At 42.7% G+C, this 15584-nt stretch overlaps 1 protein-coding gene across 1 annotated transcript in view; it reads right to left on the reverse strand.

Annotated features, from left to right (window-relative positions):
* Nucleotides 1-648: 648 nt before the first annotated feature.
* Nucleotides 649-15584, reverse strand: part of LOC121917601 (heterogeneous nuclear ribonucleoprotein U-like protein 1) — a 15691-nt gene continuing 755 nt past the window's right edge. Inside the window, exons 2-15 of the mRNA XM_042443691.1 lie at nt 13637-13765; nt 12294-12594; nt 11684-11757; nt 11171-11310; nt 10475-10574; nt 9205-9317; nt 8725-8991; nt 8046-8168; nt 7150-7278; nt 5214-5382; nt 3438-3815; nt 2534-2754; nt 1922-2122; nt 649-1598 (exon numbers count right to left, since the gene is read on the reverse strand). Of these exons, the coding sequence (XP_042299625.1) occupies nt 1482-1598; nt 1922-2122; nt 2534-2754; nt 3438-3815; nt 5214-5382; nt 7150-7278; nt 8046-8168; nt 8725-8991; nt 9205-9317; nt 10475-10574; nt 11171-11310; nt 11684-11757; nt 12294-12594; nt 13637-13765 (2462 nt within the window). The 3' untranslated portion in view covers nt 649-1481. The remainder of the gene's footprint in view (nt 1599-1921; nt 2123-2533; nt 2755-3437; nt 3816-5213; nt 5383-7149; nt 7279-8045; nt 8169-8724; nt 8992-9204; nt 9318-10474; nt 10575-11170; nt 11311-11683; nt 11758-12293; nt 12595-13636; nt 13766-15584) is intronic.

Below are 15584 nucleotides of genomic sequence, written 5' to 3' on the forward strand. Positions count from 1 at the left end.
CTAGGTCTTTCTCTAGAAAGGTAAGGTTTGTGAGTGGGATGTATCATCCCGAGCAGACAGCTGGTACACCTTCTGCATCATCAATTTTATTTCCAACAAACAGAACAATTGACTGGGTAAAGGCCTGTTTACCCAAACAGGCCTTTTGAAGAGAGAAAGGATTGCCTCAGAGAGGATCTGGCAATACTGGGGCTGAAATCCTACACATGTGCATAGCTCTGTATGTTGTGTTTCATGTTCTCCATTGCCCAGAAGCTCTCAAGATCTAGAAGATGCTCCTGGGACGGAGTAGGCAGGTAATTCAGAACAAAGTAAAACAATCTCAGCTTAGTTGTGCATGTGTGAGGCTGCAACCACCTTTTTCTTCTCCCAGAAACCTAGAGCAGCTGGATCTTCATGGTCTGAATTGCCTCTCCCTTCCCTTCCTACTGGAAAGGAGAATCAGCTCCTTCTGGGTTTTGGCAGCTGCTGGGCATAGGTAGCTTTTGGATGGATGGCAAAGACAAATAAATAGCCTTGTGCCCTGTCCAGAAAGGAATGTACCCACATGGCAGTCTCTGGTAGGAAGGTAGCTTGTGTATGCATTTGTTTTTAAAGCTGCAATGAAAATGTGAGGATTTGAAAAAGAGGAAGAACAGACAAGACAAATGGTTTAAAGTTCAATATTCACTCTTTTTTCCCCCTCCAAATACAAAAAGCTGTTACAATTCAACTCAACACAAAGCATGTGCAAAGTTACAGAAACTTAGACATTGTATAAAAAGTTACACAGTTAAGATTATTTTTCCCCCTCATTCATTTTCTCTTCTCCTGTATTGAGCAAAAAGGAATGGTTACCTCGATGAAAATATTAACAGTTGCTGACCCACGATAAAAAGTTACAGAAAAATCTTTTAAAAAATAAAACCCACCATAATTACCATAAGATAGCCATCTCTTTCTCCCTCCCGCTTTTAATAGTTATTTGCAGAAAAGACAGATAAAAACAACTCAAAGACAGGTGACAACAAACCGCAGGAAGAGTTTCCAAAATGTCTGGAGTTTATGATCACTAGCGGAACTGTGCAAGAGGGTGGTGTTAAAATCCTAAGAGGGGCTCCAAGGCTGCCTCCCCCAACTACTGCAGGAAGTCTGATACTAGGATGAAATCTTAGGCTAAAAAGTACAAAGATGTGAGGTTAAACATTGCAGATCCTGTCAGAATCAGAGAAATTTAAAAAGGAGGGAAAACAAACCTCTTTGACAAGGAGAGACAAGAAATCATGTAACTTCCTCATGAGGTATGATACAAAGGGAAAGAAACATGCCTCTATCTGTACAGGTAAAAATGCAGCCACCCTCAAGAACTACAGAGAGGAAAGAAGGGCAGAGAGACTACTTCCCTCCTGGATTTCCCGAGACTCAAAATGCCCACCTGTCAAGTTAAAAACTTGCCAGTGGTGGCAGAACAAGTTGCTCTTTCCAAGAATGACACGGAGCCATCACTGAGCGCTAGAGCCTCCTTGTGAGGTGCCTGTGTAGCTCCCATAGTCATAGCTGCCATAGTAGGGGGGCCACTGACTCTGGTTTTGGTAGTATTGGTTCCACTGCTGGGTGTACTGTGGAGAAAAGGAATGCACTTGTTATGATATTTAAAAGTGTCAGTGGAAACCCTCCGACCCAAAACACCCATCTGTATTTCCACCCATCATTTAGAATAATGCCAAGATGGGGGAGAGGGGGTCACTGCAATTCTCAAATTGCAGGCAGTTCATTTTAATTCCATTCATGCTCTGGGTTCCTTACATATTTAAAGTAGAACCATAAGCAAAATAATAACACCATCCCCTTTTCATAGTAGACAGCCAGAATACTAAGTCCAGCTGAATAGCAAAAATGCAGCAACTCCCCCTTCAAAGCCATTGGGCTTCTTTTCACCTACCTGTTGGTACTGGTTGTAACTGGGCTGATTGTAGGTCGGCGGTGGTGTGGCTGGGACCGGGGCAGGGGCCGGTGGTGGTGGTGGAGGGGGCTGGCTGTAGCTTTGGCTATATCCACTCCCATAGTTGTAGCTAGGAGATGCATAACCACCTTGGTTGTAGCTGGGTGGAGGATTAGGGTTGTAGGGCTGGCTGTAGCTTTGCTGTGGAGAACACATGAATTATTTTAGAGACTGATTTTACTTGCGTTTGCAGACACAGAGAAGCTTTAAGACGGAGGGCGCATGCGATGTGGCCCATAGGCCATATATATCAAGCCCCAAACCCTGTTTTGCATCCTCCCAACATCTATTTTAAAATAATTTTTCAGGTGAAACATCACACATGACTTGCCCCAAATTGCCATAAAACCATTCAAAGCCAAAGCAGTTTGGGTTAGTTTTCACCCCACAACCCCCTAACTTGCATAGAACAAGGACCGTTTGCAATAAATAGCACAAGCAGGACAAAAGGGAGACAGGAGAAGAGCAGCCAGTTCTAATTCTAGGCAATATGAACTGCTCCCTCTTCCACCGCCCTGAACAAAATTTCTGCATTATCCAAAGTGCCCCTACCTGTGGCCCTGGATTGTAAGTACTGGGAGGAGCATTTGTGGGAGGTGCAGGAGGGGCGGGAGCCATGTTGCTGCTGTTGCTTTTATAGGTGTTCTGGTTGCGTGCTGGACTGTAGCTGCTCTGCTGTTGGTTGTTCCGGTTATAATTGCCCCGGTTGTTGTTGTTGTTGTCTCGGTTTCCACCTCCCCAGCGATTCTGGTTGTAGCCACCGCGGTTGAAGGCTGACAGAAGATCACACAAGCAGAGATGTCAAACTAATGCCAAATGTGTTTCACATCAGTATCTTTCAAGGTTTTTTTTAATGTATTCTTTGAATGTATATTATTTTGGTTCTGACTGAATATTAGATGGTTAGTGTAAAACAAATAATTAAGATTTTTTTAAAGAAAAAAACAAGCAAGCAAAACCTGAACAAAAATTAGGGTCTCCCATTTTCAGGAGCTACTTTTCCTGGATATACATTATTACTGCTGTGAGCCTTCTACAGAAACAGAACCAGTTCATTCAGTTCTCTTTCAGTTTGTGATGCTGAGACACATTTGTCCAAACATTACCTTTGATACACTGCCATTAGTCCAGATATCGCCAAAAACCCCTTAGTTCTTTCTTTCACCCAAACTATGAAGGTCAAATTTTCTAGGCTTGGATCAAGCCGTGATCTTGTTCCAAACCAGTTGGCTAGCATTTCCTAGTTCAGGTGGTCACTACGAGAACGAGGACAAAAGGCTCCTAGTCACACCATGACTAATTAAGCTGAGATAGGATCATTGAAACATGACCACAGATTTTGTGATGAAATTGAAAAACCAAAACCAGAGTTTCTACTTCTAGTCTACATTGTGTAGTCTCACCATGGGCATAGTGGTATTATACTAATACCAGTGTTGCAATGGAACAACCTTACCTCCTCCTCCACCGCCAGGTCCTCCACCGCCGCCACCACCGCCTGGTCCTCCTCCTCCTCCACCTCCTCTGTATCCTCCAGTGCTGGGGCCTCCTCCACCACCTCCTCGATTCTGAAAGCCGCCACGGTTGCCAACTGGTGGGCCTCTGTTATCAAAGCGTTGAAAGCTGCCACCGCCGCCACCTCCACCACCACCTCGTCCACGGAAGCCGCCACCTCCGCCGCCACCCCGATTGTCAAAGCGCTTTTCTGGGGGTGGGCCAGCCTTCTTGCCTTCATCATTGTATTGTCTCACCAGCTTCTCTGCTTCATCCCGTTGCAACTCAATGTAGACGACCGAGTTGAGGAAGTCGCCTGCTTCTGGCAGTGTAAAGTTGGCTGGCATGTGAGAAGAAAAAAAACATCAGTTGGTAGGGAAGAGGAAGCAAAAATAGTGGGGAACAAAGAGGGGGGGGGCTTTTCTTCCAGGGCTCCAGGAAAATATGCAAGAGAACAGGAGGAAAAAGTAATGAGTGGGAAGAACAAGGAGAGAGATAAAGAGGCATCTTGAGTAACAAACATTAGTACATGTGAGAGGTTCTTTCTTTCCTTTTAGCCACATGCTGCTGGCTGGGGGTGGGTGGGATTCAGTGCCTCAGGCTGAAATAGATTTATCAGTTTGTGTTGCAGTACCACCTGATGCTTCCCAGATGTGTTGAACTACAACCCCTATTATACTACAGGGATTATGGGGGATGTAATTCAAAACATGTTGAAGGCACCAGATTGTGGAAGCCTTTGCTATAAGCATGAGAGAACTGGAAGAGATGCATGTCATGCCAGCCCAGACTTCCAGTCCTAAACCCACAGTAGACAATGTTTTCCCATCCAACCTGCTCTCATTAATCTAACTTGCCAAAAACTGGGGAAAGAGTAATCAGTGCTGTACATTAGAGAGCAGTAAGTTCAATACTAGACAGCCAGGTTCAGACCCTATACCTAGCTAAAAAGCTTCCTGATCCAGAGCTGTCAGCCTAACCTACATCATAGGGCTGTTTGCAAAGGCAATGTACATATTTTAATACCAGTTGTCTAGCAGAGAACACTATTAAATTTCTAAAACCCAACAATAACAAAAAGATATTTCAGACTCCTAGTACTGTACTAAAGAGCGGCTTTTTAGGTCTTGGGGTAATCAAGCTGTTAAGACCTTCCTATTCCTGAAAGATTCACACAGAGACTTCCAGTGAGATTTTGCCTCCCTCTGCCTCCAGGTCAGGAAGCATGGCTCACTGGCAAGGTGTATGTTGCAACCAAAGTGTTCTCTCTGGAAAAGAGCATTAAGCCTTCCCTTTTCTCCCAAGGCTGTGATACTATGCATCATCTTTATTCCCAAGTACATCCTACTGAATTTAGCAGTCCTTATGTCAAGCAAACTGCTAGGTGGCAGGCTCCTCATCCCTCTATCGTTGACTCTAAGACTTCTTTAGCAGCAGCTGTGGGGTGGGCTGAGCTTTTGTGACTAACACAACTGATATAGGATGCCCAATATTTCTCCTGCTGTGGTAAACACAGCTTGCAAGAGGTGTGGGTGGCTTATTTATGTCAACTTTGGGTGGGTAGAGAAGAGGATGTGATAACTATGGGACAGAGGAGGTGAAAGGAAGACAAAAGGAAGAACTACAAAGACTAAAGGATTGGTCTCAATTCAGTCCTCAAACTATACACACAGTAACACTGGGTTTTCCCCTTATCACTTGTGTTGTGTGTGTGTTTGGTTTTTTTCTAGGATCCTACCTTTCATTTCTAACACTGCGTGATCGGGCACATCCTTCCCCTCCTCATCAGTGCGCTTTACTGTTCGATCTTTTAAGTCCTCGTCCGTGGGACAAATTACAATAGCCTTGCGTTGGAAACCTTCAAAAGGACGCATTTTTCGTCTCTGGGCAGATCCATAAACATTTGTCTAGCAATGGCGACAAAGAAGAGGCAAAAAACTGGTTGTTATTTGTCAAGTCTGCGTTTCTTCCTAAATGGAGCAATGGACCCCCAAACCAGGGTAAGAGATTGACTCCCTGCGCACCCAAAGATATAGAAGGATATTTGGAGAGCGGGGGCTGTTTGTACACCCAATTTGGGAGCTATCACCTGACAACTAACCTACCTTTAAGGCATTTCTCACCACTTTTACAGGATAAAAACAGCAACACACACAGTAATTTGCAGCTTTTGCAATTCAAATGAAACCCTTCCTGGGATGCCAGACTAAGGAAACAGAGTCAGCTTTGTGCAAAAAGAGGGTGATTTACATTTTGAGGGAGAAACAGCTTTAGATAAATACAAGGAAAGTGTTCACAATTCATCTACTTTGATGTGTTTTTTGAAGGCACTCATCCAAGCTGATGTATTAATGAGGTCTAGAAAGCTGATTTAAGAGAACACTGGTCTCAATTCAATGGCCAGAACCCTCTTTTGTCAATGAAGAAAAGGAAAACTGCCTCCTGGATTGGGCCAACAGTCCATCTGTTTCTGCATTGTTTCCAAGATGCGAGATGCCTCCAAGAAATTGACATGTAAGATGTGAAAACCAACAAGCCTCCCACTCACTCCAGAATCCAGTGCTCAGGTGGCTACCTATTACAGCCTCCATTTAGTTACAACTACAGATCTACTTTCATGAACAGGGCAAGAGAATGAGACCTCACTGTCTTCTGCCTTAGTGATTGCTCCAGCTGAAAGGAGTAAATAATTTTGCTCACTCAAGCCAATTTTAATAGCATTTTATGTATCTTCTGGCTACTAAAAGACCATATGGAGCATTACATGTATGAAATTGGGACATCTTTGCCTCTAATTGTTACCTATACTGAGGCCTGAGTAGATCTCAACAGGCAAGAGGGGTGATGACCAGAAGAATTATTCAAGCAAACCAAAATGAAGGTTTAAAGAAGAAATCACACTGGTGATGTTAGCAAGAAACAAAATGCGTGAGAACCAGATACACCTAGACAAAAGTTTGTGTGTTTATTCTAAAACTTCAAACAGATTAAAAGAAACTTTTATTTTGATTTGCTTTAACGCCAAAGTTCTTTTTGCAGTCAAGCAAAAACCCAGCCTGAGATATTTTTGGAAATTGCAGCTCTCCACATAATTTTACTTTTTCAGCACATCACAGGAGCCTTTTTATGAAGCCTGGCCTCTCCACTGGTAACTTTCTGCTGAAGCATTTAGATAACATTCTTCTCAAATTCCTTCCACTGTAAATGTACAGGGGAAATTAAAGCTTCCCAATGCAAAATTCTGTTTTGCTATATAGTTCATCTAGTCATGCCAGTTTTCTAGACTGTCATCACATTAATGTGTACCCTACATGCTTCGATGGGGACTCAACCAATATTTTAAAATCCAGATGTCTGTGAAAAGGTACTAAGCAACCAGTCATCTACCTGTGTTACTTACTGTTTCTAAGACGATCTCCTGAAGATATGCCTGGTTCTTCTGTACTTACCTCAACATATATTCAGATGCATGAAACCTTACACCTAAGTGCTGAGTTGATACAGCTTGGTATCTATTTTACAAGACAACCTGCCATCTGGTTTTAAACTAGAATACTAACTAGAATATATTTTAGAGGCCTGGTGGTGGGCTCTGGAAGTTCATGGCTTGCTGCCTGGCTACTGAAACTTCAAAAGAAATCAGAAAAACTTCCAAGGCAGGAAGAGCTCAGTACCTGATCCAGAATGTAGTTACGTTTCTTCCGTGCTGCAATCTGAATCAGGCGGTTCAGGCACTGCGTCGCTTGCTGGATGAGAACGTCCCAGCGGCCAGCGTAGTTGCGTTGGCGGCGAAGCCCCATTACCTGGGAAAATAAATAACATTTATTTCATTTATATGCCACTTTTCTCCTGGAAAGGGACTCAAGGCGGCACACAGATAAAAACAGTTTAGAACTTTATAATAAAAAACTGAAAAGCAATTAAAGTTATTTCAATAAAACAATGTAAAATTCCATACGATGTATGGAACTTAAAAAGATACATACCCCCAACCCCTCAATATAAAAGCCTCCTTGACAAAGATTATATATTAGTGGGAAGAAAGTGAATGCTTCCTGCAGCTTGGCTGATGTTAAGTGCAACATTTGAGTGTTTTGCCAATAATATTTCAGTGTCGCAGCAGAAGGAAAAGCAAAGGAACTGTAAATAGGCATGGGATTTTTGAGTTCTTGGATGCAAGGTCTCCCAGTAGTTATGGGTAACAATACTTAACATTTAGTGAGCACATTTCAAATGCTTTCAAGATCTGCTTATGCTTCCTGTATAAACCTTACAGCAGTCCCACAGAAAGGAAAGGTAAGATGGGAAAATCCAGTTAATTTAATTTATATCCCAACTTGCTCTCAAAAAAAGTACCAAAGATATAATCCTTGTCTACACTTACAATCTGTCAGCAATACCAACACTGTAGGTATAGGGAAGACAATGTCCTGTGAACATGGATTGGTTGAGGGAGAAAAATTCTCACATAAAGAGGTAAGAGGCAGACATGAAAAGAAAATACAAAGGATGAGCCAGGACAAAGGCTGAATTGTCTTGGTCTTGTGCTAACACCAAAGATATGTCTTACCCTCATTTTGTCCATGATGGCATTTGTTCCCAGAATATTGTATTTCTTGAGTGGATTGGCTGCAGCATGCTTAATGGCCCATGTGGTCTTCCCAGCAGCAGGTAATCCCACCATCATCAAGATCTGAAAGACATGACAGTCAGCTGAGCGTGTGGTGTATGCATTTTAATCACTCAAAATAGCAGACATGAGCCAATACCTCAAATTTACAAATAAAGGGATAAATATAGTTACTGGTTTAACTCAACTGATTGCAAAGCTCTCAAACTCTCGCACCCATACAAAGTTCTGCCAGAGGTGGAAAGCTAAGGCTACAGCCACTCCAGTCCGGGAGGAACAGGGAACAGAGACTCTTAAACAAAACAACCTTATAAATCTAAACTCAATAAAAACTCAAGCAAGATGACTGTTGCCAGTACAGATCATTACTTCTAATTTTGTTTTATAAACCAACACATGGAGACTTAGAACCTACTATCTCAGATTTATCACCTCTAAAGTTCTTTTCAGCTGGCTAAGGAAACTACCTTAGTGCCCTACAAAAATTAGGCACATACATAAATGTGATCAGTCTCCTGGAATGAGCACTACAGACCTCCTAGCATGTGCCATTTCCATGCAAGAGAGCCTGTCTTTTAGACACCTGACCAGCCAACGCCTCCCTTCCTGGAGCACTTACTTCACATTCTGTTTTGCTCTTTGGTCCGATTGTCCCCCGAACACGCTCGGAAAGTGGAAGATGCTGGATGAAGGTGAACCCCGGTGGGACTGGAAAGAAAGCATCCTCCCTCTGGCCAAAGTTGAACTCAATGGCACAGTTCTTCACCAGGACGTGAGGAAAGAGTGCCTTGCCCCCCAAGACGTCCTTCCGCAGCCGGTATGCTACCCCCAGCCATTTCCCATTCTTCATGAAGGACATCTCAATCTCATCGCCACACTCAAAGTCCTAAGAACATGGAGAGAGTCATTTAGCTAAGGCTAAATACAGTGAGGACACACATTACAACGGTGGAGCAAGTGCCTGAAGATTTGGTGTTTTCCCTGAGACACCATGCAAACAATACTGTCCTCAGTATCACCCTAAAACCAGTACTCTGTTCATGCACAAGTTGTTTACAAAAACAAACGCAACTTGCAAAATACTACATGTCCGACTCACCAAAAGGCATGTGATTATGTCATTCTCAGTAAAGGTTTCACCATAATTTTCAAACTTGCAGTTGGTAGATTTCTTCCCAGTGCCTCCATAGCCGTAGGAAAAAGCCTCTTCACCTAATGGGGCAAACAAACCAGTGACATGAGGTATCAGTAATAGAAAGTGCATTTTATTGCCTGAAGCTGATATGCTAACTATAAGCCTGACTGGACTTATACACCCCTGTATTTTTTTCAGCAATACCAGTTGCCTGTCCATTTCTCTACCAAATTCAGAGTGCTGATTTGAATTTTTAAACCTATAAAGAATTGTCTCCATTCACACTTACCAAGGCATTTTTCAGGATGCCATCCAATGAATTATGGTAAATGATTACTTGAGATAGGGACTTTTCAGTGATGTTGTTCTGTTGTGGAATGGCCTTGCCCAAAGAGGCTCACCTGGTGCCTACATTATGGGCTTCCTGGTGCCAGATGTATTATTGGTGTTTGGCATTTTAATTTTCTCTCCTCCTCTGTTGTTTATTATTGACATAGTAAAGCACGGCTACTTTGTTGCTTTTTAAGATCTACATTGTTTGTAGAGTTTTTATCTATTTATAGCCAAAGAGTGCTGTTAACTTCAATGTATCCAAATCCTGTAACAAAGAGGATTTGGTACCATTTGGACCAGTAATAGGAATTCTTCCATTATTAAGGATTATCTTTGCACTGGACATGATCCTGCTCATCCTGTTTTCAGAAGTCGGATTCTAAAAGATTTCTTGTTTTCAGAAGTAACATGTTGCTTCTAGATACAATTTGACTCAACTGAACTTCAGGCACCATCTCAGATCTTCCTCCCTGTTATGGAGGTGTAGTAGAAATGCTCTTCTAAGGCTGCATCCACACGGCAGAAATACTGCAGTTTGACACTGCTTTAACTGCCATGGCTCAATGCTATGGAATTTGGAGATTTGTAGTTTGGTGAGATGTTTAGCTTTCACTGTCAGAGCTCTGGTGCCACAACATACTACAAATCCCAAAAAATCCACTGCCCTAAGGCATGGCAGTTAAAATGTTGTCAACCTGGATTATTTCTGCAATGTGGATGCAGCTTAAGAGGGCACTGGCCATCTGTGAATTTTACTCTTCTTAAAAACAATGTTTCAAATTCCACTCTCGGACTGATCACAGGGACTCTTCCAATTAGTGTAAACAATTGACTGTAGCTGGCTATTAGTACTTAAAAGTGAAGAACTATGCCTAGACCCATCAGCTGCAGTCTCTCATACCTAACTGAGTGCTGCATGTGTCCAGTGACCAGCCAATACGCACGACATGAGGATCAGGTTCCGTGGGAGGAAGATGCTTGACAGAGATCTCTTCATTGATCTGGGGACAAAAGAGAGGCATCTAGTCAGGAGAGATCTTGTAACCAGAATGAGTTCCACTACTGTTGTTGTTATTTTATGTATTTATATATTGCCTTCTACTCCCAAAAACAGGAACTTAAGGAAGGAGGGACTATGAAACAGTCTTTAGCAAAGGCAGCTTTAAAAGATTGCTCAGAAAATGCTTACTTACTGAATGAGGTTTTGAATTACTTCAAAGTCTTAGGATAATAATTTTATTAAAAAGCCCAAGGCTTCACCACAGAATTAATGCCAGCTAACTAAAAAGTCTAACTGGCACTGAACAAACTTTAGCTATCATAATAGCAAAATAAAAATATACGGTATCTATTTTCAGAAAAAGCAAGTCATTATGTAATGTTTAACTTAATTCTTTGGCACTTGCCTTCTTTAATGCTAATTTGTGTATAAAATTTAATTTAAAAGTGTAGCAGGAAATCGTAAAAGAATTAAAAACAACGAGGGCCCTATGCAGTTAACACAAACATCTCACCAGTGGCTACATTATATGTATGTAACATTTCACACTAACACCCCTTACATTTCTGCTGGTTTTTCCATGGCACGCTCTCTTACCTTCATTTCGTAGCAGATCCTCCCACGGCGTACCCCATATGTGGCTCGTGCACCTGACCAGAGATAAGCAAACCCTTCTATGGTCAGAGGGTAGCCACTGTATCGGTCACGGGCAACTTTGAAATGTAGGTCACAATTATCTGAAAGGGAAATGCAATGGGGGGGGGTGTCAAAGAAAGGTGGAAGAGCTTTTCAGCTATACAAACTCAAGAATCATAGAGTATGGGACGAAAAAGTATGTAAATGAGATCAGTTCTTTGAGGCAAACTGTTTGGAAGAACTATGTTTCTGTAACCCTGCAATTCCTCCCTTCTCTCCTTTCACTTGTTGCTACTGCTGTGGTTAGTCACTTGCCAAGCATTCCTTTGGCCCTACTACCACCCTTCTAACACATCATAGCAGCTGGATCTTTGAAGAAAATTGAAACCAAGATGAGAGAGGCTGTGACATATTATGTCTTTCTACAATACAAGTTAAGAGGTCTGATACAACTGAGGGATCCCCACAACTCACACGTATCAATGGCCACCAGAGTGTCATCGAAATCATCTTCGTCATCTTCAGCAGGTGGCTGAGGAGATCGGCCCCTAGAAAAAGAGAGAACATTGTAGAATCCATAAATCCACTGAGATTAAAATATGGGCTGAAGGGCAAGCACATAAGTTCACAAAGAATTGGGATCAGGAAATGCATGGAAGACAGTATGCTACTGGAAACCATCTCTAGCTAAATTCTTCAGGCTGATTTCTCTTGTTAATACTGTTGATAAGTAAAGGTCTACAGGGAAGTAACCAGAATCAAATTACATGGAAGTGTCATTATTTTTAGTTAAATAAAAATACCTCTATTGTAGAATTTACAGCTAAGGTATCAATCAAGAAACAGCCATATTAGAACCCTAATGTTCACTATACTGTACACTGAAACCTTTCTGAATTACTAAAATCCAGAGGTTAAAAAGGTATTTCTGAGACTGCAAAATGGCACAACGTATCTGCTTCTCACGGGGTTTAAGATTCCCCTGCCAAGGCTTTACTTCTAAACCTGGGTCCTCCCCATAATCTCTGGAGAAAGAGCAACACGCTACAGCTAACACAGCCCCCAAAGACTTGCCTAAACGCACCTCTTATCTTCTCTATGTTCATAATAGCCTCGTCCCCGTGACTCCTCAAATGGCCTCTTCCGGCCTTGTTGCTGCTGCTGCTGCTGCTGCCAGGACTGAGATGAATCTGAGGTGCCATAACTGGAAGGTGGTGCATTATAACTTGAAGCAGGAGCATTGTAGCCGGACGTGGAACTATTGTAGTTAGGAGTGTTGTAGTTAGGAGAGGGCCCAGTATAGCCAGGGGGAGGAGCATTGTAACCTGAGGACGGCATGTTGTAGCCAGGCATGGATTCCTCTTGTTTAAATTCTGTCTTCATTTCTGCAACCAAGCATAACAGATCACATTTAAACAAACAAGACGTCTCAATATGGAAGGCACAAATTAAAACAACACCTGCAGTTCATTACTAGAAGGTAGGAACCACTGTCTTAATCCCTACAGGAATCCTATTTAAGTCTTGATTTCCCAGGTGGCCTAGCTCTAGCACAACAATCATGTAAGATACTGCAGAAGAGAGCGTTAGCTCATCTGTTTGCAAGGAGCCTGATATCACTGGGACCTAGAGCCAGAATGAAAATGACGGACGATCTGCATCTGGGTGGTCCTCCAAAAATTGCTAGAATGCAACTCCTATAATCAGCAGAGTCAGTGCTAAGGGATACTGAGAGTTGCCATAGGACAACATTTAGAGGCCACACTTTGCCCAATTCCTGCCCTAAACAAATTACCAGTTCCTGGCATTTTCTCCCTATTATAAATCCCATCATTCCACAACCACAGCATGACACAGAACCTGAGACATGGGCAGACTGCAAATGGAGACTGCTTCTCCCATTGAATTCTACAGGAACAAATAAAAAGGTCTGAATCTAGAGCACAACCGGGAAGGGAGCAAACATCTGCCCTCATTGTAACAGTAGGATTAGGTCCAAGCCTAAATCTACTACAAAGAGTAGGCAGCGCTTTGCCTCCTCCCACTTAAACAAGTACATCCACTCTTACTAGGTGGCTTAGGCTACATTGAAAGACACATCAAAGGACCAATGTATGGCTCTTTATCGAGATGCTACATGGTGTCTGAACAACAGACAGGCCTTCTGTGCATGACCTGTTCAACCCAAGGTTGTGTACTTCACCAGTAATAGAACAAATGTGGCTGAGTACCCTTTAGCCCCGCAATCCAAAAAAATGCTACAAACAAATAAAAAGGTCTATTCCCGCAACCCCTCCAAAATGATATAAACAAATAAAAAGGTCTATCAGTAGCGCTATCCAAAACTTTTGTATCAAATCAATAGCTAACCACACACTGTTCAGTTGGTGAGTGAAGGCCAGGCATTTTCAAGATGTTCAACCGTACCTGAATGCAAGCCAGAATGATCTTGGTCTATAGGTGCCCTTTCATACACAGATTCCTCCTGTTTGATGTTGCAATGTTCAAAAGACTGGTATCCTTGCATGTCCTGGTGACTGTTGTCCTGGATGCCATCTTGAAACAAGAAATACAAGAACACAGTTCAGTGCCACTATTCTATCCCAAACCCCATTTTGAAGGGGACAGTGCATGCTTTTGAATTTCCTCACTGCCAATGGCAGATTCCGATAACCAAGAGACAAGCATTCAGGCCTAGCAAGGCTACCAAAGCTCTGTAAGAGGGCTGGGGGTTAGTTAATATCTTCAGCAGAAATAAGTGGGTGGTTATTTTTTCCTGGTGCGTGATAAAAAGTAGGGAGGTGGATGTTTGAAAGAAAGTCACCATACATCACAATGTCCAGAGGAAAAGATCTGCCTTAACATTCCTCCTCACATGCTATGATTGATTCTCCCCATCAATCCCAGTGATGTTTGGAAATAAGACACCTGAGGAAAAGCGTTATCACTTGGTTATTCCAAATATGTGAGCTTGGCCTAAGAAATGCAGGAGAAGAGAAAATGCTCCACGTCTTTCACACTATACAAAATAAGGCCCAAAACACACTGCAGAAATAACCCAGTCTGGGACTACGTTAACAGCCCTGGCTCAGTGCTAGGGAATCTTGGGAATGGTAGTTTATTGTGACAAAGAAGGCTACATGTCTCACAGAACTACAGTTCCCAGGATTCCCAAGCATTGAGTTAGGGCAGTTTAAGTGGATCTCAAATTGGATTATCTCTGCAGTATGTTTTGGACTTTCGATACTTTCATCAGGAATTGCTTTTCACTACTCAAACCTTGTACTGAGTCCTGAGCCTCCTTGGTGCTGTCCTACTGCCCTAGAAAAATCAACCAGCCTCATCTTTAAAGCACTACTTGGAGCAGGGCCAGGCTAGCAAAGGAAAATGATGTCCCATCCTTTGGGCGAAGGATGTACTGCCATGCGTCTTGTGTTTGAATGAAAAGCCTCGGTGAAGAGACGTTAAGACGTTATCCTTGGCCACAGTTACAGTACCTTAGCCACAAGTACACACACCATTTAATACACGACAAAAACGGCGCCACAGAGTTTACAACCAGACTTCCCTAGCGCTGAGCCAGGGCAGTTAAAGCAGTCTCATACTGGATTATCTCTGGAGTTTGTTTTGCCATCCCAGCATAGCGTTATTGCTTTGAGCGTTGGACTCTGGAGACCAGGATTTGAATCCTGAGCATGTAAACCCACTGGGTAAACCTCAGGCAAAAGTCACGCTCTCTCAGCCTCAGAGGGAAGTCAATGCGGCAAACCTCCGCTCTGAATAAATCTTGCCACAAAAACCGCATTGCAGGGCTGCCATAAGTTGGAAACAACTTGAAGGGACACAACAAGAACAGGAGCAGCAGCGGTCTGGGGCTGATGGGAGTTGCAACCCAATACCACATTGATAATAATAATAATAATAAGAAGAAGAAGCTAATAATAAAAGCCCATAAGGGAGGAATCACGGGACATACTCAAATGACGGTACTTGCTCATAGGACAACCCCGCTTGCCCATAGGGAAACATTGGAGAATACACATGCCCATAGGGCATTATAGGTGAATTACTTGTCCATAGGGAAGCACTGGAAAATGCTTGTCCATAGGGAAACATAGGGGAATACTTGCCCATAGGGAATCATTAGAGAACAGGAAAACATAGGGGGATACTTACTTATAAGGAAACATTGGGGAATACTTGTCCATAGAGAAACATTGACGAATATGTGCCCATAGGGCAACATTGGGGAATACCTGTCCATAGGGAAACACATTGGCGGATACTTGCCCATAGGGAATCATTGGAGAACAGGGGAATAGTTGCCCGTAGGAAAGTATAGGAGAACACTTGCCCATAAGGAAACACTGGGGAA

This window comes from Sceloporus undulatus, unplaced genomic scaffold (assembly GCF_019175285.1).
Source record: "Sceloporus undulatus isolate JIND9_A2432 ecotype Alabama unplaced genomic scaffold, SceUnd_v1.1 scaffold_24, whole genome shotgun sequence".
Lineage (NCBI taxonomy): Eukaryota > Metazoa > Chordata > Lepidosauria > Squamata > Phrynosomatidae > Sceloporus > Sceloporus undulatus.